The sequence below is a fragment of the Vombatus ursinus genome, unplaced genomic scaffold (assembly GCF_900497805.2).
Source record: "Vombatus ursinus unplaced genomic scaffold, bare-nosed wombat genome assembly UNPS02009770.1, whole genome shotgun sequence".
NCBI lineage: Eukaryota > Metazoa > Chordata > Mammalia > Diprotodontia > Vombatidae > Vombatus > Vombatus ursinus.
In genome coordinates, this window is record NW_020949548.1 from 14,698,879 (window position 1) to 14,721,495 (window position 22,617).

General features: G+C 43.9%; 1 protein-coding gene across 1 annotated transcript in view; it reads left to right on the forward strand.

Moving 5' to 3' along the window:
* TRIM66 (tripartite motif containing 66) overlaps positions 1 to 22,162 on the forward strand; it is a 72,564-nt gene extending 50,402 nt beyond the window's left edge. Inside the window, exons 11-20 of the mRNA XM_027852514.1 lie at positions 7,190 to 7,459; positions 7,723 to 7,948; positions 8,949 to 9,009; positions 9,696 to 9,861; positions 14,063 to 14,367; positions 16,090 to 16,222; positions 17,778 to 17,852; positions 18,253 to 18,405; positions 19,017 to 19,238; positions 19,663 to 22,162. Of these exons, the coding sequence (XP_027708315.1) occupies positions 7,190 to 7,459; positions 7,723 to 7,948; positions 8,949 to 9,009; positions 9,696 to 9,861; positions 14,063 to 14,367; positions 16,090 to 16,222; positions 17,778 to 17,852; positions 18,253 to 18,405; positions 19,017 to 19,238; positions 19,663 to 19,722 (1,671 nt within the window). The 3' untranslated portion in view covers positions 19,723 to 22,162. The remainder of the gene's footprint in view (positions 1 to 7,189; positions 7,460 to 7,722; positions 7,949 to 8,948; positions 9,010 to 9,695; positions 9,862 to 14,062; positions 14,368 to 16,089; positions 16,223 to 17,777; positions 17,853 to 18,252; positions 18,406 to 19,016; positions 19,239 to 19,662) is intronic.
* Positions 22,163 to 22,617: the final 455 nt, after the last annotated feature.

Below are 22,617 nucleotides of genomic sequence, written 5' to 3' on the forward strand. Positions count from 1 at the left end.
CTGCTTAGCCTCAATTCCATGATCATTTTTCCTAACTAGAGCTAAATATGACTTACAAAACAAAACATTATTAATAACTTGATGTACATAGATGACATCAAGCATTAAATGTCTTCAGAATGTCCTTTAGACTTGATAAATGTATAATTCTTACTGTACATCAAGGAAAACTTGGAATTCGAATCTAGAGGTCCCATTGAATCAGTGGATAAAGGCAATATGTGTAGATGCTTCCTCCATTGAGCATAATGGTATTAAAGAAAAGCCTATGGATAATTATATTGAGACTGATATTCTAAAATCAAAGTTGAATGGGAAGAATAATTTTAAAGCAATTAGCACTATGCAATACCATTCTTAATGTATACTTTAAGAACTGTGAAATAGACCATAATAGATTTGGGAAGCATCTTAACAAAAATCTGTACAATATTAATGAAATATAGGGTTTATCACCTTAAGGCTGCTATGGAGAAATTATCACTTCCTCACCAAAAAGGAGGAAGAGGACTGATAGACATTCCTGGAGCAAATGATAAATAGGTCAAATACCTTCAGAAATACTTTTGGAACAAGTAGACATCACTGAATAATAATAATGGCTGATAATGGAAACGTGACTGAATTTGTCAAATGTAACCAAAAGTAGTTTACCTCTGGAGCCTGTGGAAAGTCCAAGACCCAAGAATGTAATCAGAAAGTCTTCCACAGACATCTTCCCCTTAAATTCATTTGTCACCAGCTGCTCTGCTTGTTTTCATCTACATTATCATCTTCAGCATGACCCCTCAATGGTTACCCTCTTTTAGCTTCTTTTTGTGTATTATCTTCCCCCATTAGACTGTATGCTTCTTTAGGGTAGGCACTATATTTTTGCCTTTCTTTGTATCCCTGCTGTTTAGCACAGTTCCTGATACACAGTAGGCACCTCATAAATGTTTATTGACTGGTTTTGACTAAATGCAGCCAACAGTATGTCAACAAAGAAGCACTGAACAAAAGGCAGATTTGTTTGTGGAAATGGTGAGGTTTATGATGACAATTTGGGATGTGGAGATCATCACCAGAAGTTATAAATTAATCCTTAGGGAGCCCAGACTTTGTAAGCAACACAGATCGTGCAAAGAAACAGTATAAACAGTGCAGCATATCAGTGTAAGCTGTAAAAATTTAGCATCTGCTGAATATTTAGCAAGATATGACCTAGTGGTTGGAATTATACATTAGAAGCTTACTCTCTTTCATGGACTTTCATGATACTCAGATTGCAAAGCTGGGTGACTGGAAGGGTGGTGAGAGAAATAAAGAAATTCAGAAGACAGGTAAGTTAGGAGAGGGGATAGAGGAGAATGAGTTCTTTTTTGAACACATTGAGTTTGAGATAATTATGGGACAGCCAGCTAGAAATGTCCAAAAGTGAGTTTATAATGTGGGATGCCAAATCTTCACACTCTAAGTACAGACCTCAAAATATTCTGAAGAACTTTCATAAACTTTACTCAAACAAGACCATTATCACAATCAATCAATTTACTAACAAGCACTTACTAAACATTATGTTCCAGGCCCTGTGCTAAGCACTGAGGATGCTAAGATAAAAGTGAAAGTCCTTGACTTTAAGAAACTTGTATTCTGGTGGAGGAGACATATACATATTTAATGACATACATAATAACACAAAATGAATGCAAGTAGTTTTGGGAGAGAGTGATCTAGTAGCTGGTGGGATCAGGAAGGGCTTCATGTAGAGGGGGTGATACTTGAGCTTAGTCTTATTGGAAAGCAAGAATTCCAAGGTGTGAGGCAAGGAGGGAATACATTCCAGGCATGCAGGATAGCTAGTACAAAGACATGGAGATGAGAGATGGAGTGTTGTGTGTGGAACAGTGAGTAGGCCACTGGTGTCTGGATCATAGAGACTGACTAATATATAAGATGACTGGAAAAGTAGGGAAGGGCCAGGATGTGAGAGGATTTAAATGTCAAACAGAGTTTTTTATTATTTAATCCCAGGGGCAACAGGGATCAGTAGAGTTTGTTGAGAAGGACCATAACATGGTCAGACTCTGTTTTAGAAAGATCACTTTGGCAGCTGTATGGAAGATGGATTGAAGTAAACAGAAACTTGAGGCAAGAAGACCCAACAGGAAACTATTACAGTAGGCCAAGTGAGAGGATAAGTGATAAGAACCAGGAGGTGGCGGTGTGAGTGGAGAGGTGGGGATAGGTGTGAGAGATATTGTGAAGATAAAAATGACAAGACAATTGGAAATTGATTGGATATGGGGTGTTAGTGGGAGTGAAGAGTTGAGGATGACACCCGGATTGCAAAGCTGGATGACTACAAGGATGGTGAGAGTAATAAAGAAATTCAGAAGATAGGTAAGTAAGGAGAGGGCGTAGAGGATAATAAATTCTTTTTTGAACACATTGAGTTTGAGATAATTATGGGACAGCCAGCTGGAAATGTCTAAATGTGGGAATAGATATGAGGAAATTGAGGATGAACATATATCTATATCTGTATCTATCTATCTGTCTATATATATACATATGTACACACACACACACACACATATACACCTAGGAGTCAAATTTATAGAGATGGTAACTGAACCCGTGAGGACAGATGGAGTCACCAAGAGGGAGAATATGAGAGAAAATAGAAAAGGTCCTAGAGCAGATATCTTTGGGGTACACCAAAGTGAGCATGATATGGGTGATGAATCAGCAAAAGAGACTGAGAAGGAATGATCAGACAGATAGAAGTTGTTCAGTTGTTTTTCAATTGTATGTAACTCTTCCTGACCCCATTTGGGGTTTTCTTGGCAAATATACTGGAGCAGTTTGCCATTTCCTTCTCCAGCTCATTTTATATTTGAGAAAACTGAGGCAAACAGAGTAAAGTAACTTGCCCAGGGTCACACAGCAAGTGTCTGAGGCCAGATTTGAACTCATGAAGATGAGTTCTCCTGACCCCAGGCCTTGCACTTTATCTACTATGTCACCTAGCTGCCCAATAAAAGGATTATCTTAATGATCTTAATGAAATTAGATCATGAAAGTTTGTACTGGATCCAATTAGCCTGATTGTAAGACTTCCTCCAATTCCAATCATTGGCCTGTGAATAGAATCAAAGGAGGTAGATAGGTGTAGTAAATCAGAGTTGAAGGTTAGCAAGGTGTGAGTGTCCAAGGGTTCAAGAGTAGAAGACTGTGTAGAGTTGTATGGTTCACTAAGGGGTAGATATTGGGAAGGAAGGAGAGTAGCTGGGGAGGGTTAGAGAGATTGTAGGTCATGAAGAGGTAAAAGAATAGGTATGGGAGGAATAAGCCATAGGGAGGGATGGAATGACAGGAGATTATGATCAGATAAAGGAAGTTCAGAATTCTTGATCATGGAAGTGGAGCATGTGTGGGTGATGGCAGATCAATGGCATGACCATCCCTGTGAGATGGTGCTCATTGAAGCTGAATAGATTGCAGAATGGGAGGTTGCAGAATTAGGGTATTTGAGGGAACATCAACATACAAGTTGTCTCTTTTGAGAGCAGGAATTCTAGGTGGAGAGCAATACTGTGAGCCAGGCACAAAACTCATTGAGGAAGGACAGAGAATGTTTTGGAGCTTGGTAAATAATAGCCAGCAATGGGCATTAAGGAGTAAGCCAATGAGTCAGGGGGTATGAGAAGAGGTATAGTTAGTATATTGGAAGTGAAAACCTGGGATGTTGTGTCATCAGGGAGGAGCTAAGTCCCGGTGAGAGCTAGAAGATGGAAGGATCATGAGAGGAAGAGATCTAAAATGAAGAGAAGTTTTATAATTGTAGAAGTGGGTATTCTACAGGGCATAGTGGAAGGGGTGGGCTGATGGAGTGGGATACTGCAGGAACAGATCAGATCAGGAGTGTTGAGCTGCTAGGGACGAGAAAGCAGGCAGCTGGGGTTGGGGAAGAGACATCAGTATACTGGTGTTCAGTGTCATTGGGATGGGGAGAGTAAGGAAGGGTGAGAGTTTGCTAACTCTTGGAAAACAAGTATAGGCAGAGTATCAATAGATGGGAAGAGCTCCTCTGATGAAAGCAAGTGAGTAGCACATCCTCTGTTTGGGTCACAGATCAGAGTATTACTACAATTGTCCAGATGTAACATCTCTATAAAATCTTTGCAACAACATTCTTAATAGATATTGCCATCCGAAATATGCATATCTCCAAGTTACCTGCAATTATGGTAATACACTGGTTTGTTAATTATAAAAGCATCCATCTATGTCTGAAAAATAGTAAACTATGTTTGAAGCATATTATTTAGTTACACTGCATAGATTCCTTTGTAGTAACTCTGACCAGAACTCCTCCTGTGAAAGACTGGGAATCCACCAACCAGAGGAGGAGCTTAAGATCACAGGTAGAAATCTAGAAAATACCTTCGAGGTCACCTAGTCCACATTATTTTCCATGTGGAAACTGAGGCCCAGAGAAAGTTCTACCAAAGTCATGCAGGGAATAAAACTAGCGGGCCTGGAATTTGACTTCAGGTCCTCTGCTGCCAACGTCAGCCCTTTGGACTGCTCCTGTGCTGCCCTACTAGCTCCACCACTTCGAATAGAGCCTCAAGGGATGCTTGGACAAGAATTCCATAAGATTAGAAGGTGTAGATGGTTGTCATCGGTACTAGCAGAGGGAATGCCAATGAAATGGAGGTCACAAATTCACCAGAGTAGCTATAGAACATTCAATTGATTAAGACACATGGACAAAAGCCATATGATAGAGGATGAGAAAGGAGGAGGGTAAGGAAAGCAAGGAAGAGAAACGTATTTGTGGGTGTGTGTGTGTGTTTAATATTTTAATAAGAGCATGGGGAAGGCTTCCAGTGGGCTGAGGCTTTCTCCTGTGGGACAGCACCCCCAGACCACCCATTGTCGTTATGACCTTGGAAGGGGTGCGGAGCTTAGAGGAGGGAAACTACTAGCTGTGTGACCTTGGGCAAATCACTGAGCTTCTCTTTGCTCAATGGCCTCCAAGGCCCCTTCTAGCTCTGAATCTATCATCCTGTGACTCATCATACTTAGCCTCAGTTTCCTTATTGCCAAGGAGGAAGGAGAACAATAAAGGAAAAGGAGAGCCAATAATGTGCTTCCATCTGCATTCCGACTCCACAGTTCTTTCTCTGGGTGTGGACAGCATTTTCCATCGCGAGTCTTTTGGAGCTGTCTTAGATCCTTCCATTGCTGAGAAGAGCCAGGTCTATCGAAGTCAGTCATCGCACAGTGTGTCTGTTACTGTGTCCAATGTAAAGGGCAAGACACTTCTTGCCTCTGCCTCTCAGCTTCCTCATTATAAAGTCAAGTTAGATACTCTTTCTTTCATTAGCAGTGAAAGTACTGGACTGAGATTCAGAAGGGTGAAGTTCAGTTTCAGACTCTGATATGTATTAACTATATAACCTTGAGCTTCATAGGGTCATAGACTGGAAGGGACCATCTGCTCCATCCCCTCCTGTTGTTTTACATGTGAAGAAACTAAGTTTCAGGGAATGAATGAATGAAAAAGTATTTGTAAAACATTAATTATATACTGTGCTAACAGCTGGGAGTGCAAATATAAAAAGTAAAATGACCCCTGTATTCAAGAAGTTTATATTCTTTTTTCCCCCAACTTTTATTTAAAGTTTTAAGTTCCAAATTCTGTTCTTCTTCCCCCCCCACAGATGGTAACAATCAATATAGCTTATATATGTGCAATTATGTAAGACATTTCCATATTAGTCATTTTGTACAAGAAGATTCGAATAAAAGAAAAAAGAATGAAAGAAAGTGAGAAATAGCACGCTTCAGTCTGTATTCAATCAATATCAGTTCTTTCTTTGGAGATGGATAGTACGCTTCATCATTGATTCTTTGAGATTGTCTTGGATCATTATATTGCTGAGAATAATTAAGTCATTCACAGTTCTTTATCGAACGATATTGCTGTTACTGCGTACAGTGTTCTACTGGTTCTGTTCACTTCACTTTGCATCAGTTCATGTAAGTTTTTCCAGGTTTTCCTGAAACATCCTGCTTGTCATTTCTTATAGCACAATGATATTCCATCACAGTCATATACCACCCCTTGTTTAGCTATTCTCCTATTGATGGGCATCCCTTCAATTTCTATTTCTTACTTTTCTTTTCTTTTTTTTTTTTTTTGGTGAGGCAATCAGGGTTAAGTGACTTGCCCAGGGTCACACAGCTAGTAAGTGTCAAGTGTCTGATGTTCAATTTGATCTCAGGTCCTCCTGACTCCAAGGCCAGAGCTCTATCCACTGCGCCACCTAGCTGCCTCTCGACTTCTAATTCTTAGACACCACAAAAAGAGATGTTATAAATATTTTTGTACAAATAGGTCCTTTTCCTTTTTTTTTGGATGTCTTTGGAATATAGACTTAGAAGTGGTATTACTGGATCAAAGAGCATGCACAGTTTTATATTTCTTAGGGCATAGCTCTAAATTGGTCTCCAGAATGGTTGGATCAGCAATGCATTAGTGTCCTAGTTTCCCCATACCCCTCCAATATGCAAAATTTTCCTTTTTGGTCATATTAGCCAATCTGATAGGTGTGAGGTGGTACCTCAGAATTGTTTTAATTTGCGTTTCTCTGATCAATAGTGATTTACAGCAAGAAAGTTTACATTCTAGTAGGGAAATACAATACATATAGGGGAGTAGGAGCTGGTGTTTTGGTCTGGGAAGTGACAGAGATGGAAAGTGGAGTCATAAGGTGCTTGACTGATACAGCCTTTCCAGGCATGGCAGTGTTGACTTGATTATTTATCCCCAGAGTAAAAAGTATAAAGGAGAATAGGTAGGAGAGTATATATGAGTCTGTATGGCAGGAAGATGGTCAAGGTTCAGGATGGTGGGTCTGTGGCTGTTCAGACCAGGTATCACAGTCAAGAGTGCAGGACCCCAGGACGAGAGCTGGTGTGTCATGTGTGAGGCAGGAGGATGGCCAGAGTGTCAGTGGTCAAATTTGAACTGAGCTTCCCTTGGTCTTAGTTTTCTCATGTATAGGAATGGGTAAGTGTACTCACACTCCCTCCAGGGGCTTTTGTGAGATGGGTTTTGTAGCTGTAAATCCATATATAATGTGAACTTTTAGTATTCTTTTGGAAGCTCATCCATATTTTATCTCCCTTCCAGCGCTCAGCGTCTGTGAGTATAATGGGCTTCTCCAACACACTGGAAATGGAACTGTCATCCCCAAGAACAGGGAGGACAGTGGAGCCCCAGATCCACAGTGTGACCAGCCTGACACCTAGCTCCTGCTCCCACAGCATGGGCCCTGCCTCCGACACACAGCCAGAAACAGTGCCCAGTTACAGTCCAGCGGTCACCTGGGTCCTGCACCCTGGGGATGGGGCCAGCCACTTGTCTTTGGGAGATGTTCTCTTGGGTAATGCACCATGCAAGGTGAGTCTCTGATATGTGGGCATGGGGATGGGGATACTATAGAAATGCTGTGCCTCGGTTTCCCCATTTGTTAGGTTTAAAGGTTGGACTGGATGATATTTGAGGGCCGTTCTGATTCTGTCATTCTGTGGTTCCATAACTGATTCTGTCTCTGCTGCCGTGCTGGTCATCTCTCAAAATTTGTTCTAGTCCCAGGCTTAATGGTGCAAGGCCTACTAATGGTAACCATTTTCATTCTCTCTCTATCTTTCCTTTTTTTCAAGATGGAAAATGAAGATTCCAGGCCCATTAGTGACTCTCTGGGATGCAACACAGCAGCTGCCTGCCCAAATGCTCAGGATGAATTAGTTCTTCCTTTACAAAAAATCCTGGAGGAACCGATTAATCTCTCAGTGAAGAAGCCCCTGCATCTTGCCTCTCCCCCCGTGCCAGCTGTCAGTGCCTCTCCCCTCCCATCCACAACTGTGAAGCCTCTTTGGCACACAGAAGGTACAAGAGGAGGCCCCTTCCCGGGGCCTCCAGTCCCCCTTCAGACTCCTATGGGGCAGGCGCTCTCCTCCCTTTTGGCTCATAGTGTTGCCGAGTCCTTTAGGAAAATGTATCAGAGAGGGCAAGATCAGCAGAGGCTTTAGGTGATGATCCTTCATCACCTAAATTACCTAAATTACTGTGATTACTTACGGATCCAAACCTTTACGTATCTTATTTCACTCAATACTTGTAAACAAACCTGTGAAATGGGAATATCCACATTCTACAGAGGAGGAAACTAAGGCTTAGACAGGGCAAGATTTGCTTGAAATCCCATAGCTAGTAGCAACAGAGCCAGGCAAGAGCCCAGGTACCCTGTGTTCTCACCGTGATTCCACTCTGTCTCTCTAGAGAGTAGGGGCCAAGTTACTGCTGCATTAAAATGTGTGGAGAGACCTAAGTCTGGTTGCAGTGGAACACTGAATACAGACTACAGTGGGTAGAAAAATCCTTGGTCAGTTTCCTTATTATCAGCCTCCTGCTCCCATTGCAAATGAAGAGATGAATCATCTGGGCTGTACTGAGAATGTTTTCATAGTAATTAGACTAATTTCAGGCCTTCCATCTAGGCCTGTTATCACAGTACCTTCCACAGTGAGCTCTGATCCCCTGCTGGGTTTAGTTAGGATGTGGCTGGTCTTTCTTAGGAGAGGTGGGAGACCCACTTAGTGTATAGTACTCAGTCCAAGGAGGCCTCTCCGGGGCCCTTCCCAGGAAAGCACGTCTGGATATTTCAACCCTTTCAGCCTTTGAGCGCAGAGCGGTCCACCTGTTCTCTGGTTCCTAGTGGGCCCTGAACTGCCTTGTGTGGTTCTGAAGTCATCTTGGCATATTTTTAACCTTCCCTCACCTTCTTTGGGGGACACTGTGAAGGGGACAGATGTCTTTTAGGGGCTGTGAGCTCCAGGGGATAGGTGTGTGGGTTATTACAGATGGGCTCTCCCCTTCTCTGTCCTAGATCGTGGCAGCTCTGAACAGGAGCCGTTTGAGGCAGACACCAAGGAGAATCCAAACATCAGGTAACAAATAGTCTGTCCTCTCAGTACGGGAAGGAAGTGTCATTTGTGAGTTTCTTTAAGAGAAAAGAAGTTTGCCCTTTTGCTGCTGATCCCAAATGACTTTGATACTGATGCAGCTATCAGATGTTTGACCCCCCCCATTCCCCATCAATCTCTGCCCCAGAAGACACAGAGGCTGTCTTTATGGTTTTGGCATTTTCATTAATATTTAGAACTGCAAAGTTCAGTGCTGATGATGCTAAAAAGACCTTCTTACATGAAGATTTCTGGCTCCTTAGCCAGACAAAATGGGCAGAGGCCATAGGTAGCTCATAAGGAAGCCCCCTGTTGCAGTAGGAGCTCTCCTTCCAGTTTTATTATTCAGAGAACATTACAAAGTGACATTGTTTAACCCTATGAGAGCCGAATTGGATTCTGAGATCCCGTAAGGCTGGCAGGGGCGGGAGAAGGTTTGGAACTCTTAAACTTTTAGTACTTTTTTATCACTCCAGGGAACTGGCTGTGTTCCACAGCCCAAGGAATTGATTGAAACCCATGTCTCTGGAGCTCAGGCCAGTTTTATGGGGTTCTGGCACAATCTAGCCCTGTCTGTCTTTGAGGGAGAGAGGTAGTGAGGGGAGGACTCACAGGGATTGGGAAGTTCTGGAGGCTCTCATCCCACCCTCACAGTATTTCATTGACTTTAGGACCTACCCCAAAGAGCCCAAGATTCCCTTTGTTCGTCTGGAGCGCCTGAAGATCTGTGCGGCAGCCTCCGGGGAGCTGCCTGTGTTTAAACTGCAGAGGGGGCAGGATGGGACCTTCCTGCTGGTCATTGAGTGTGGAGCCGAGTCGTCTAGCATGTCCATCAAGGTACCCCCAAGCCAGAGCCATTCCTATCCCGAGACCTCGGCAGGACATGAATGGAAGGAGAGCTCAAAACCATTCATTGTGGAGCCTGACATGCCGTCAGGGAGGCTACATTCCATTCCTTTGAGTTACGCCACCATCAGGGTTGCATTCCTTTGGGTTGAGCATTGTCCTTGCCTTGGAGCTTTTAAAAACATCTCAGTGCTCCAGAGAGGGGTGATATATTAGGCTCTGGTACCTTAGTCAGTCAATCAGGTTGAATTTATTTAGCACTGGTGTGGGGTCATGAGACTTGGGCCTGGACATTAAGGGAGGGATGCAGAAAGACTGCATCCAACGACTCTGTTAGCTGCCCCTGCCTTGTGACATCACTTTACTTTAGCCATCCTGTCTAGGGCCCAGCCAACTCATGGCATCTTCTGGGTTCTTATTGCCACCATTTCCCCTAGTTTTCCTTCTTCACAGAGTTTCTGTACTATGAAGACAGTAGAATTTCCTTTCCTCTTGTCTTCTCTTCTGCTCTCCATTAATAGCGTATCTGGCACTTCAGTTTTAAAAAGGAGATTTTCTACTATGCAGTTCTTAAGGAAGAGCCCAAGGGGGTTTTATAGGTAACAAGTTTTTAAGGCTTAATTCTGTTTTTATGCATGAACAATTCAGCCCAGTCCAATTCAATTCATTTCTATTCAATTCAGTGTTCTGCAATCACTCCCAGTTCTCACTTTCACCTCTTGGAATTCTCAGCTTCCTTCAAGGCCCAGTTCAGGCCCTACCTCCTCCATGAGGCCTTTCTTGATCCTCCGCCCCCCAGCTGCCAGTGCCTTCCCATCCCAGATTACCTTGTCCTTTCTTTGTAGTAATTGTATATGCTTATATGTGTACATGTTGTTTCAAGCTCCTGGGTTTCAGTTTTTTCTTGGTGTCCCTCATGCCCAGCTTATTGATTGCTTATTGATTGATTGATTGATTGATTAAAAAACCTATTAAACAAGGTGATAGATGGAAATGGAATATTCATTGTAGTTGAGAAGGGAGAGATACAGGGAGGAGATAGAACATGTACAGAAATCAGGAAACACAAAGAATATACAAAGTACAAAGTAATTTCAAGTGGGACCAAGTGCCAGTTACTGAAGGAAACTGTGGAGTTAGTGGAGGTGATGAAGAAGTTCATTCTAGGGATGAGACACTGACCATGGTGCAAAGACACACATGTAGGAAGAGGTGAACTGCTATGTTTGGGGGAAAGCTTGTAGCCAGTTTGGCTGGCATGGAGAATGTACAATGGGGATAATTAGGAAATAAGGCTGGAAAATTTGGTGGTAGCCAGATTGTGTAGGGCCTTACATGCCAGGTCAAGGAGTTTGTATTTTATTTAGGGGTCTTATTACCATTGAGGATTTTCAAGTAAAGGGAGTGGCATGGTCAGATCTGTAGTTTAGTAATACCAGTTTGGCAATTGTTGAGAAGAGGATTGAAGAGAGGAAAGAATGGAGACAGGGAGAGCAATTCAGAGGTTATTGTAATAGTCCAGGCAAGAGATGATACAGTCTTGAGCTAGATTGCAGCCCATTTTAGTGGAGAGAAGTGAATTGGGTGCAAGAGATGTTGTGGAGATAGGATTGACAAGACTTACCAACTGACTGAAGAGAGAGGTTGAGAGAAAGTTAAGAATAGCTCCAATGTTGTGAACTTGGTTGCCTGGAAGAAAGATGGCTCCATCAACACAGATCGGAAACTTAGGAAGAAGAATGAGTCTGGGGAGTAGTGTCATGAGTTCCATTTTAGACATGTCAAATTTAAAATGCCTATGGCACATCCAAGTGGTGATATCCATTGGGCAGGGCATTATTTGGTACTTGAGTTTAGGAGAGAAATTGGAAATGTGTGTTTTACAACCATCTGCACAAAGAGTAATTGAACCTAAGGGAACTGATAAAAACACCAAAGGAGAGAGTATGAAAAGAGAAGAAAAGAGAGTTCAGGACAGCTCTTGGAGAACACTCACACTTAGTCAGTGGGGAGAGGACATCAGTACAGCTATGGGACTGAGAAGGGCTGAGTATAGGGGCTAAGGTCCCCTCTTTTCTTCTGCCTGACTGTCTTCTACAAAGTTTTTGTTGTTGTTCAGTCATTTAAGTCATGTCCTGCTCTTTGTGACCCCATCTGGGGTTTTCTTGGCAGAGATACTGAAGTGGTTTGCCATTTCCTCCTTCAGCTCATTTTACAGAGGAGGAAACTGAGGCAAACAGGAGTAAGTGACTTGCCCAGTTAGATCCTTGATACTGATCTAGTTACTTTGCTGATTACCAAGGCTATCTTGGTCTCATTCTTCCTGAAACTTCTATTACAGGAGTCAATGCCTAGAGCCTAGGACTAGCACCTCTTTGAAGTTAATCTAGTTCAATTATTGACTGGAAGTCTCATCCAAGATTGATGACTGTGGAGCTAGAGAGAATTTTCCTCCCCTCCCTTTCCCCTGGTCCCAGATAAGGAAAAAATCTTCCCTAAATGAGCTGTGAATCCATTTCCTTCATGTTTCAGGCCCTCTTAGCCTTTTATCCCTTATCTGGAGATCCTTAGCCTCTGGTGACCTGGAAACCACCATTTCACCTCTTCTGCCTTTTCCCCTGGCTGCCCTGTCTGAAGCAAGTGTCATTCTTGATCGTCTTTTCTGACTAGTCCTGGATGATCAGATTGCTGCTTCTACCCCAGCTGTGGGTCCTGTGGCCCAGGTCCACATCTGGTAGGCCGCTATGATGTTTCTTTTCATGAGCTTGGCTCTTTCCTTCCCAGTCTAGACTTCTCTTTTATTCAAAACTGTGCCCTGTTGTGGTCTTGCCCTACCTTCCATTTACCACCAGGGCTGATCTGGGGGATATGCCCTCAGCACACTGGAGAGCAGGTACTTGTCCTTGCATGTGGATCCTCACTGCCATCCTTGCTTTTCTGCCTGGCCTGTGGTGTTTATAGCAAGGCACAGGCTGGGCAAGGAGAAAAGAAAAGGTTAATATATCAGACTTGGAAAGGACTTCAGAAATCATTTAGTTCACTCACTCTCCGAAGTTTGACTTCCACATACTATATTCTCAGTGATTGGGCTTTTGGCCTTCCCTTGAAGGAGCACCAAGAATATTGGCTAGTCAGAAGTCCTAGATTTAAATTCTGATTCTGCTGCTTGCTGTCTGCGTGGCTTTAGGTAAATTGCTTCTCTGCTCCATGGTATCCTTCTCTAGAAAATAAGGGGCTTGGACTAAATGACCTCTAAGCCCTCTATTGACATCATTCAATCCCATGAACCTCTAGTGAAAGGGAGCTCATAACCCCCAGGACAGCCCATTCCATTTTTTAATGCCTCTAATATATTGTTTCCAATTCCAGATCCCAAAGATAACATACTTTTGGCATCTTAAATATGCATGACCCTAGCACAATGTCAACACATTCTCACCATCTCACTGTTTCCTCTTCTCCTCCCTACTCCCAAACTGTTATCAGGAAAAGCCTTTTCATCACAGATCTTTTACCTCTGAAAGGAAGGACCTAGAGCACCATACCACGGTGGTTTGGGTGTTACATTTTGGAAAAAGGGAAGGTGAAAGGCCCTGGAGATCATCTGGTCTGACTTTACAATCTGATGCCCTACTCTTGGTTCTCTTCTTTCTTTACTGTGATTGTACTTCTCTTCAAACTCATGGGCTGCCAAGAGAAGTCAGGTTCAGGGGTCACTTCCCTGGTCCAGTTACTCTAGTAATTAGAGTCTGAATGCTTCTGATCTTGCCATTGTCCTGCAGTGCACATATCTTAAGCCTCATGGCCCCTGAGAATACCAGCATGAGTTCATATGCAGGAGGAGTATGTGGAGATGACTGAACATGTGTGTACTAGGAGAATGTTAGCAGAGTGGGATGAAGGGGAGAGCTCTACCCCAATTCTCCCTTTCTTGACTTCTGAATAGCTTACATTGAAAAGAAGGCATCAGAAATCAGTCAGTACTCCTCCCACCAATTGGGCTTGCTAGGGAATGTGACCCTTCCAGTTGTGGATTCATGTAATGAAGCATCAGTGTCTCCCTTCCAGACCTCTCTCATCCTGTTCTGTCTTTTATAAGGCCACCATAGCAATGATCCTCCTGCAGGGCCTTAAGCAGAAGGGGACTAGAGACCAAGTTACTAAGACTCTCTGCTCTTCTTTTCTCTTAAAGGTCAACCAGGACAGTTTGCCAGATGCTTTGAAGCCTAAGGCTGAGGATCCAGAAGAGAGAAGTGCCCCTGTAGGCTTCCCAGCTGGGCCGAAATTGCCATTGTTTGGGACCCCATCTCCTGGGGAACAAAGGAGCCACTGTAACCCTGGAGCCAAGAAGTCTCCCTCAGCTCCCAACACAGACCCAATTGAGAATGAGGACTTCTGTGCGGTGTGTCTGAATGGGGGGGAGCTGCTCTGTTGTGACCACTGCCCCAAAGTGTACCACCTCTCCTGCCACGTTCCTGCTCTGCTCAGCTTCCCTGGGTAAGGGAGTGCAGTGCCCACCACCATGCCCATGATGTATTCTTTCCAGAAAAACTTCTTGAGGCACTGAGGTCTGTGTCCTGCCAGAGAGGATAGAAGGGCTGGGAACCATGGATCTGTTTAGGCTCTTTCCATCCTGAGAGGGTTGTCCCCTAAATCTATCCCTCTTCCAAACTTCTCTATTACTGTTGAAGGCCCCACCATCCTTTCCTGATAGTCACCCAGGTTCACAACCTTGGTGTCATTCTTGACTCCTCATTCTCACCTACCCCAAATGTCCATGAACTTGCCAAGTCTTGTTGTTTCTATTTCCATAACTTTTCTTGCCTATGCCCCTTTGTCTTTACTTGCAGAGTCACCACCCACTTGTGGTCCTCATCCCCTCTAGTCTGGACTATGGTAGTAGCTTCCTCACTGTTTTCTGTCTCTCCGACCCATCCTACATACAGCTGTCAAAATGATTTTTCCTAAAGCACCAGTCTGACCGTGTGGCCCCCCCCCCAGTAACCTATAGGGGATCCCTATTGTCTCAAATGCAAACTCTTTTGTTTGGCATTTAAAGCCCTTCACAGTCTGTCCCCATTCTGCTGTTCCAGGCTTCTTACATCCTCCTGCCTTCTGTGTACTCTCTGGTCCTGCCCTCCTGGGCAGATTCAGGTCTCCTCAAACATGATGCTCTCTCTCATGCTTCCATGCTCCTCAGGGAGCAGAGTTTTTGTCTTCATTTGTTTCCATGACCCCTAACACAGGGTTTGACACACAGTAGGTATTTAATAAATGCTTGCTTAATTAATTGATTTGTAACTAGAAAGTAGCCCTACAGTATAAAGGAGACGACTTCAATTCAATTAATATTTAGTAGGGGCTTAGTAAGGGCTGAGCACAGGTGATACAAAGACAAAAATGAAACAGCCCCCACCCAAAAGGAACTGATATTGTACTGGGGGGAGCGAGCGGGAGGAAATACAATGTGTACATAGAGAAGCAGATGCAAAATATGTGCAGTTATGCAAATCATTTTTGAGAGGGAGTGCTAGTAACTGAGAACCTCAGGAAAGGCCTCATTCAGGAGATGATACTGGAGTTGTACTTTGAAGGAAGGTGGAGCTGAGGGTGAAGCACATTCCAGCTGCACAAGGCCTGGAGGCTGGAGGTGGAAGGTTCTGTAAAGGAGCAGCTTGCCAGACAGTTTGTGAAGGGGAGCATTCCAGGCTTTCTCTTCATGCCCTCTTCTGAGAGGCTGCGGTGAAGATGTCCTGATCCCCTGGTCATCAGTGCGCTCTGTCCTCAAGTGACTGGGTACAGCCTGCCCTGTTTACATCTTCTGCCTCCTCTCTCTCCAATTGAAAGTAATCTCCTAGAGGGTGAAGACTGTTCTTCATTTTCTCTTTGTATCTCAGCACTTTCCTAGCTTGGTGCTTTGCTCCCAGTCAATGCTTAACAAATGCTTGTCAACGTAGATTATTGAAATATTACATAGGAATAGAAGGATAGGTGGGAGCCATATTGATTTCCTTTTAAATTAGCAAGCAGTCTTCCCCAGGACTGGCTGATGTTTAGAAAGTATTGTCTCTTACTACAAGAGCCCTTCCTTCCCCATGTCTAAATATTTTTGCAGATGTGCATGAATGAGTTCTACAGCAGTCTGTACTCTTCTTCATTTGTATCAGTCTGTGCTAGTGATCAATAAAGTCAGCACTGATGCTATTTCTTGTGCCGCAGGGGCGAGTGGGTATGCACCCTCTGCCGGAGCCTAACAAAGCCAGAGGTGGAATACGACTGTGACAATACTCGATATGACCATGCCAGTCACGGAGGACGTGTCCTCCCTGGCCTGAGCGAGTATGATCAGAAGGTGGGTGCATATGTTTCTGAGGGACCCCTAACCAAGAGACTGGGCTTCCATGACCAGGGAAGGCGCACACACACACACACACACACACACACACACACACACACCCACACACACACCCACACACCACTTCAGAAGTTCCCTTATAAAGTCCAAGGAAACTTGGCTACCTACTCTACTTACAGGAAGATTTCAGAAGGGAAATGGTGCCTTCCCATCAGTTTTTTGTTGACGCTGTTGTTACTGGTTCCCATAGTCAATCACTGGGGCTAGTCTCCTTTCTTTTTTTAATTTATTTTTATTCTGAACTTAACCAACACCAAATAAAATGGGCATTTCCATGTACACAGTAGTTCAGAAAAAGAGAATTATATATGATACTGCACACCCTCATTATGGATAGCTTGATTTTCTTTTTAAGTATATAATAAATTCAGGCTGTAATTTTCAAAGTTGATCTGGTTATCTATGCTTCTTTCTGAGTTTCCTTCTTGTTTTTTTCTCTGCATTTAAAGAAAAAATGATTTATCAATGACTGTCCTTTCTTTCCTTTCCTTTCCTTTCTTTCTTTCTTCCTTCCTTCCTTCTTTTTTTTCTTCTGTCCTTCTGTCTTCTGACTGTATATCCTCCCCCCATTGAAAAAGAAAAGAAAACCTTTATAACAAAAATACATATTCAAGCAAAACACATTTTTATATTGGTTGTGTCTGAAAGTGTATGTTATTCTGTATCTTGATTCCATTACCTCTGTATCAAGAGGTGGGTAGAATGATTCATCATTAGTCCTCTGGAATCAAGGTTGGTCCTTGCATTGCTTAAAATTCTCATCTTTCAAAATTATTTTCTGCATAATGTTCTTATCATATAAATTGTTCTTCTGATTATGCTCACTTCACTTTCTATCAGTTCATGCAAGTCTTCCCAGGTATCTCTGAACTGTCCATTATGTCATTTCTTTTTTTTTTTTTTGAGGCAATTGGGGTTAAGTGACTTGCCCAGTGTCACACAATTAGGAAGTGTTTGAGACCGGATTTGAACTCAGGTCTTCCCGACTCTAGGGCCGGTGTTCCCTCCACTGTGCTACTAGCTGCCCTATTTTGTCATTTCTTATGAAGTAATAATATTTCATATTACTATACCATAATTGTTCAGCTATTTCAATGATAGATGGGCATTCTCTTAGTTTCCAGGTCTTTACTACTACAAAAAGAGCTTCTGTAAATAGTTTTTTATATGTGCATCCTTTTTTTCTTTCTTTGATCTCTTTGGGGTATGCCTATTAGTGGCATATCTGGGTCAAAGGATATGCACAGATCAGTGACTTTGGGGGCACTGTGCCGTTCGGGCTGGACCAATTCACAGCCTTGCCAGTGGTGTGTTAGTGTGTCTCTTGGACTGGTCTCCTTTATTAGGTAAGGAAAATAAGCCACATGGGGGAAAAAAGACTTAACCAAACACAGGGGATCTCTAAGCGCCGTGAGCATTCCTTGATTCACATCTGGTTACCCTCCCAGACTCTAATAAAAAATAGTATCCTTGTCAACTTTGCTTTTTATAGAAATGTGAAAAGCTGGTGTTGTCCCTGTGCTGCAGCAGCCTCAGTCTCCCATTCCATGAGCCCGTCAGCCCTCTGGTAAGTCCCAGTCTTTCATATCCACTCTGGGATCCCCAGAGCACCTACTTTTCCTGGAGGATCACTGTGGTTTTGTGTAATGTGGCCTCTCCCCAGGAGGCCTCCCAGCCCTGGTCACTGAGGATAGCTATAAAAGGATACTCTTGGTTCCATTTTTCCTGAGGGGAGTCACTCTGGACCCAGTGAGATGTGACGTTGACACATGGTCCTTGTTCTTGCAGGCAGCAGAGGAGAGCTTACATAGTCCATTTGGCCATCCTCTCATCCCTTTGGTCCACTTTCTGGCTCTCCCTCCTTCTGTTCTCTTTTCACCTCATTCTTCCACTCCTTCCTCTTCTTCTTCTTTTTCCTCCTCCTTGTCCTTTGCTAATTCTTTTCTCTTCCTCTTCTCTCGCTCTAGGCTCGGCATTATTATCAGATCATCAAGAGGCCCATGGATTTATCAATTATCCGGAGAAAGCTCCAGAAGAAAGACATCTCCCACTACTTGAGTCCAGAGGAGGTGGTGGCTGATGTGCGCCTCATGTTCTGGAACTGCGCAAAGTTCAATTACGTAAGTCCTGCCCTCCCTTCCTCACTTCCAGGCACCCAAAGGGCCACAGTGTCTGTCATTTCTTTGTTCTTGGCCTCGTGTTTAGGCTTGGGCAAGCATAGACATAGGAACGAGAAAGGGGGGATCGTGGCTTTGGAGCTGTCGGAGAATTTGCAGGTTGTCTGATTCCATCTCATTGTACAGATGAGGAGATTGAGGGCCACTGAGGCAACATGGCTTGTCTGGTCACACACGTAGCGAGGTCTTCTGATGCCAAATCCAGGAACCTTTCCTAAGGGTGGGGAATGGAGTGGAGAAGGGAAACAACCCCAGTGGGCTGCAAGCCTATTCCCTGACTAGTCCAGACAGTTTTTTAAAATTTTAATTTAAAAAATTTTTAAATTAAAAAAAATTTTAAAGACAGTTTTTTAAATGGTAGCTTCAGAGAAATGGTCTAGATGGGCTAATGGACCAAATAGTGACCAAGTAGTGGCCAAAATGTGGCTATGTGGGTCACACGTGTCACTCTGGGAGCCTACACTCTCTCAGTGTGCCTAAGGAATGGGCTGCCATGCCTGTGCGTTCCAGTTCCAAAGCTGTGGACTGACTTTGGTGGTTGTCTCCCTGTGTAGCCCGACTCAGAGGTAGCCGAGGCTGGCCGATGCCTGGAGGTCTTCTTCGAGGGCTGGCTAAAGGAGATCTATCCCGAGAAACTGTTTGCTCGGCCAAGGCAGGAGGACTCTGATGCAGATGAGGCAGAGCACGAGAGTGGTGGCTCCGTAACTCCACAGGGCTTCCCGTGGCCTGCCTACGGGCAGGAGTACTCCCAGCCCAAGAGGAGACGTCGCCACACTGTAAGTATGAGGTGTAAGGGGAGCTGTGCTTGTGTCAGGCAGGCCAGGGGACAGCCGGAGCTAGGAGGTTTCTGAAGTGTTATACCAGTACTTACATAAACATGGCTTCCTTATCAGTGCTGGCTAAGACTATGCCATTTGCCAGTCAGGCCTGGGGAAGTAATTGCAACTAATAACCACGACACAGGCTTTGGGTTTGTGGAAGAAAAGAGAATGTACTGCCTTCCGCTGCCACCCTGAGGAGACTTGGGAATAGGGAGATAGTCCTACCGAGCCTTTCCTTAGACCCACCAGGTCTCGAGGAGTCTCCCCAGCCAGTTGTCGTTGGGTGGGATAATGTCAGAGTCTTAGGGAAAGCTTAGTCAGACTTCCTTAAAAGGAACTCAGGGCTCTGCCTTAAGTTACTCTGATGTTCTCTTTCCAGGAGAGTGAGAGAGCAAAAAGACTCTCGTTCCGTCTGGCCAGCAGCTTCCCCCAGGTGTGAGAACACTGTGCTCCCACAACAGGAGGTGGCCCAGAATTCTGACAGCACCGGTCCCTTACCCCTGCTCTTCGCTCTCCTTCAGGCCACATCCTCTGGAGAATTCAGATTACAGGAGTGTCTTTGAGCAGCTTTCCCGTGGGCATCTGCTGCATTTTCATGGAGGTCATAATCATGAAACTCTGGGAAAGAAATCCAGCAGATGACAGCTCCCTGCTGCTGTTTAACAAGAACAGTCTAAAGCAAAGCTCTTGTCAGGCTGGACCAGTCCTCGGGCTGCATGGTGAATGCTGCCTTTTGGAGTCCACTGGGCCTTCCAGCTCCTTTTCCTCTGTTTACCTATAGGTAGGAGTAGGGAGAGAAGGACTTAGTGCTTTGGCTGACCTGTTATCCCTGACACAGAGTGGACAAAGTAGCCACCGGGAGCTGCTCCTCTTGTTGAGGAGATTGAGGTGGAATCCTTCCAGGGCATGCTGGCCACCTTTGTTCTAAATCTCTGCCTGTCAGTAAGACAGGCTTCTTGCCCTTTACATTCTAAGCACCTTGAGATAGCCATTCCTTTTTATCAGGCAGGAAGGAGGAAGGGGCTGCATGTTTCTTCATCTTCCTTTCCTGACCACTCAGGTGTACCTCATTTTGAACACACCTTTGTACACTGTTTTCCTGGTGTCCAGGCTCTTGGCTTTGCTTGGGCCATCTAACACAAATATTTAAGCTTTCCCTTTGGAGGGATTAAGGCAACCTGAGTGTTCTAGCCTGTTCTGTGCCCCTCGTTACTGGCAAGCACCTCCCTCTAGTAAGCTTCTTTTCTTGGCTCCAGGGGTGTCTCCCATAAGGTAGTATCAGCTGACTGGAAAGCAATCTTTTGATCCACATCAGAGTCCTTGACTTTGTTTTCTGGGGTTGCTTTTGTGATCTGTGTCTTCTGATCCTGCGTAGTGCTTGGGATGCTAGGGCCCCTCTGCTTGTCAGTGGGAGATGGAGGCATGATAGGGAGGGAGCATTAATGATCCCTTAGACAACCTCCTGGGCCCAGTGCAGGGGCCACAGTGATGCCTTTTGTAATGTTACCACCCTGGAGAATATGCTGTGGAAGAAGCCCTCAGTGGATGTCCTGCCTCTGGTGAACACTCCCCCTTTTGAATCTGTCCAGGAAAGGGCAAGCCCTCATTTTGTTTCCCTTCCTTCTGCTTTCTATTTGTGTCATAAAATCATAGACTCCCTGGACTAGGAGGGCCCCCAGAGGTCATCTAACCCAACTTACTCTTAGACAGAAATATCTCCTATAGTATTCCCGACAAGTGGTCATCCAGCCTCTTTTTGAAGACCACCAGTCATGGGGAACTCACTACCTCCAAATATAGCCCATTCCACCATTGGAGAGCTGTGATTGTTTGGAAGGTTTTCCTTCTGCTGTGCTGAAATCTGGCTCTCTGTGACTTCTACCTATAGGTTCAAAGCATTTAGAGTGGGAAGGTACCTTACAATCCCTTTATATTACAGATCAAGAAACTGAGGCCTAGAGAGGGGAATTCAGTCACTTGTCCGAAGTTAAATGGCTAGTAAATAACGTAACCAGAATTTGAATGCAGGTCCTCTGACTCTAAGTTTGGGGCCCTTCTCACACCTCACTGCTGCTGTGACTGTTTGTTTTTAGCAGGGCCCCCTGGGGTCAATCAAAATAATTCTGATGTCTCTTTTATATATCAGCCCCTTAAATTCTTAAAGAAAGCTATTGTGTTAGCCCTTAATTTTCTCTTCTTCCATCTAAACATTCCCAGTTATTTTAGCTAATCTTTATATAATTTTCTGGTTGACCCTGTCTAGATATGTTTCAATCTTTCCTAAAATGTGGTACCCAGAACTGAACACAGCACTTCAGGGCAAAGGACAGCAGCACCATCATCTCCCTTATTTTAGACACCATACTTCTAGGAATTCAGCCCAAGATTGCATTTCCTTTTTTTTTGGGCTGCCATGTCACACTGTTGACTTATACTGAGCTTGCAATCCATTAAAACCTCCAGGTCTTTTTTTTTTTTTCTTAAACTGAAACTATCATGTAATATACTCCACTCAACTCCTGCACGTATACAGTGGATTTTTTTAATGCAAGTTTATGACTTTTGCAGGTATCCCTTTTAGATTTCATCTAATTAGATTGTGCTTATTTCTCTAGCCAGTAGAGACCTTTCAGGATTCTGGTTCTTTCATCCAATAGGTTAGCTGCTGCTCCTAATTTCATATCATCTGCAAATCTCTGATAAGCATGATAAGCATGACTACAAGGTTATTTTTCATGGTTTCATGAGAAAAATGCTGAAGAGAACAGGGCCAGGGACAGAGCCCTGTGATGTTCCATTAGCAGCATCCCACCAGGATGGCAACAACCCATTATTGATGGATTCTACTACTGTTCTATTACAGAGTCACTGTTCTTTGAGCCTGGTCATTCAACCAATTCTGAATTTACCTTTGTGAAACTGTCTCATTAGTGTTACCAAGTTGCCCTTGACTTAACCACATAATTGTTTCGAGAAATGTTGTCAAATGTCTTGCTGAAGTTCAGGTATGTTATATCTATGGAATTCTCCTCATATACTAGTTGAGTAATCCTGTCAGAAAAGGAAATGAAGTTAGTTTTTCATAACTAGTTCTTGATGAACCTAGGCTGCTTCATTGGGATCAGTTTCCCTTTCTAATCAGTCAATCAGAATGATTTATTAAGTGTGTTAGGCCCAGTGCTAATTGTTGGAGAGACAGACAAATGAAAAAAGTTTGTGCCCTTAAAAAAATTACATTCTAATGGGGGAGGTGACATGCACATGTATAAATTTGTACACGTGGGTACACATATATGTGTTATACACACATACATAGACACAGAGAGGGGAGGAA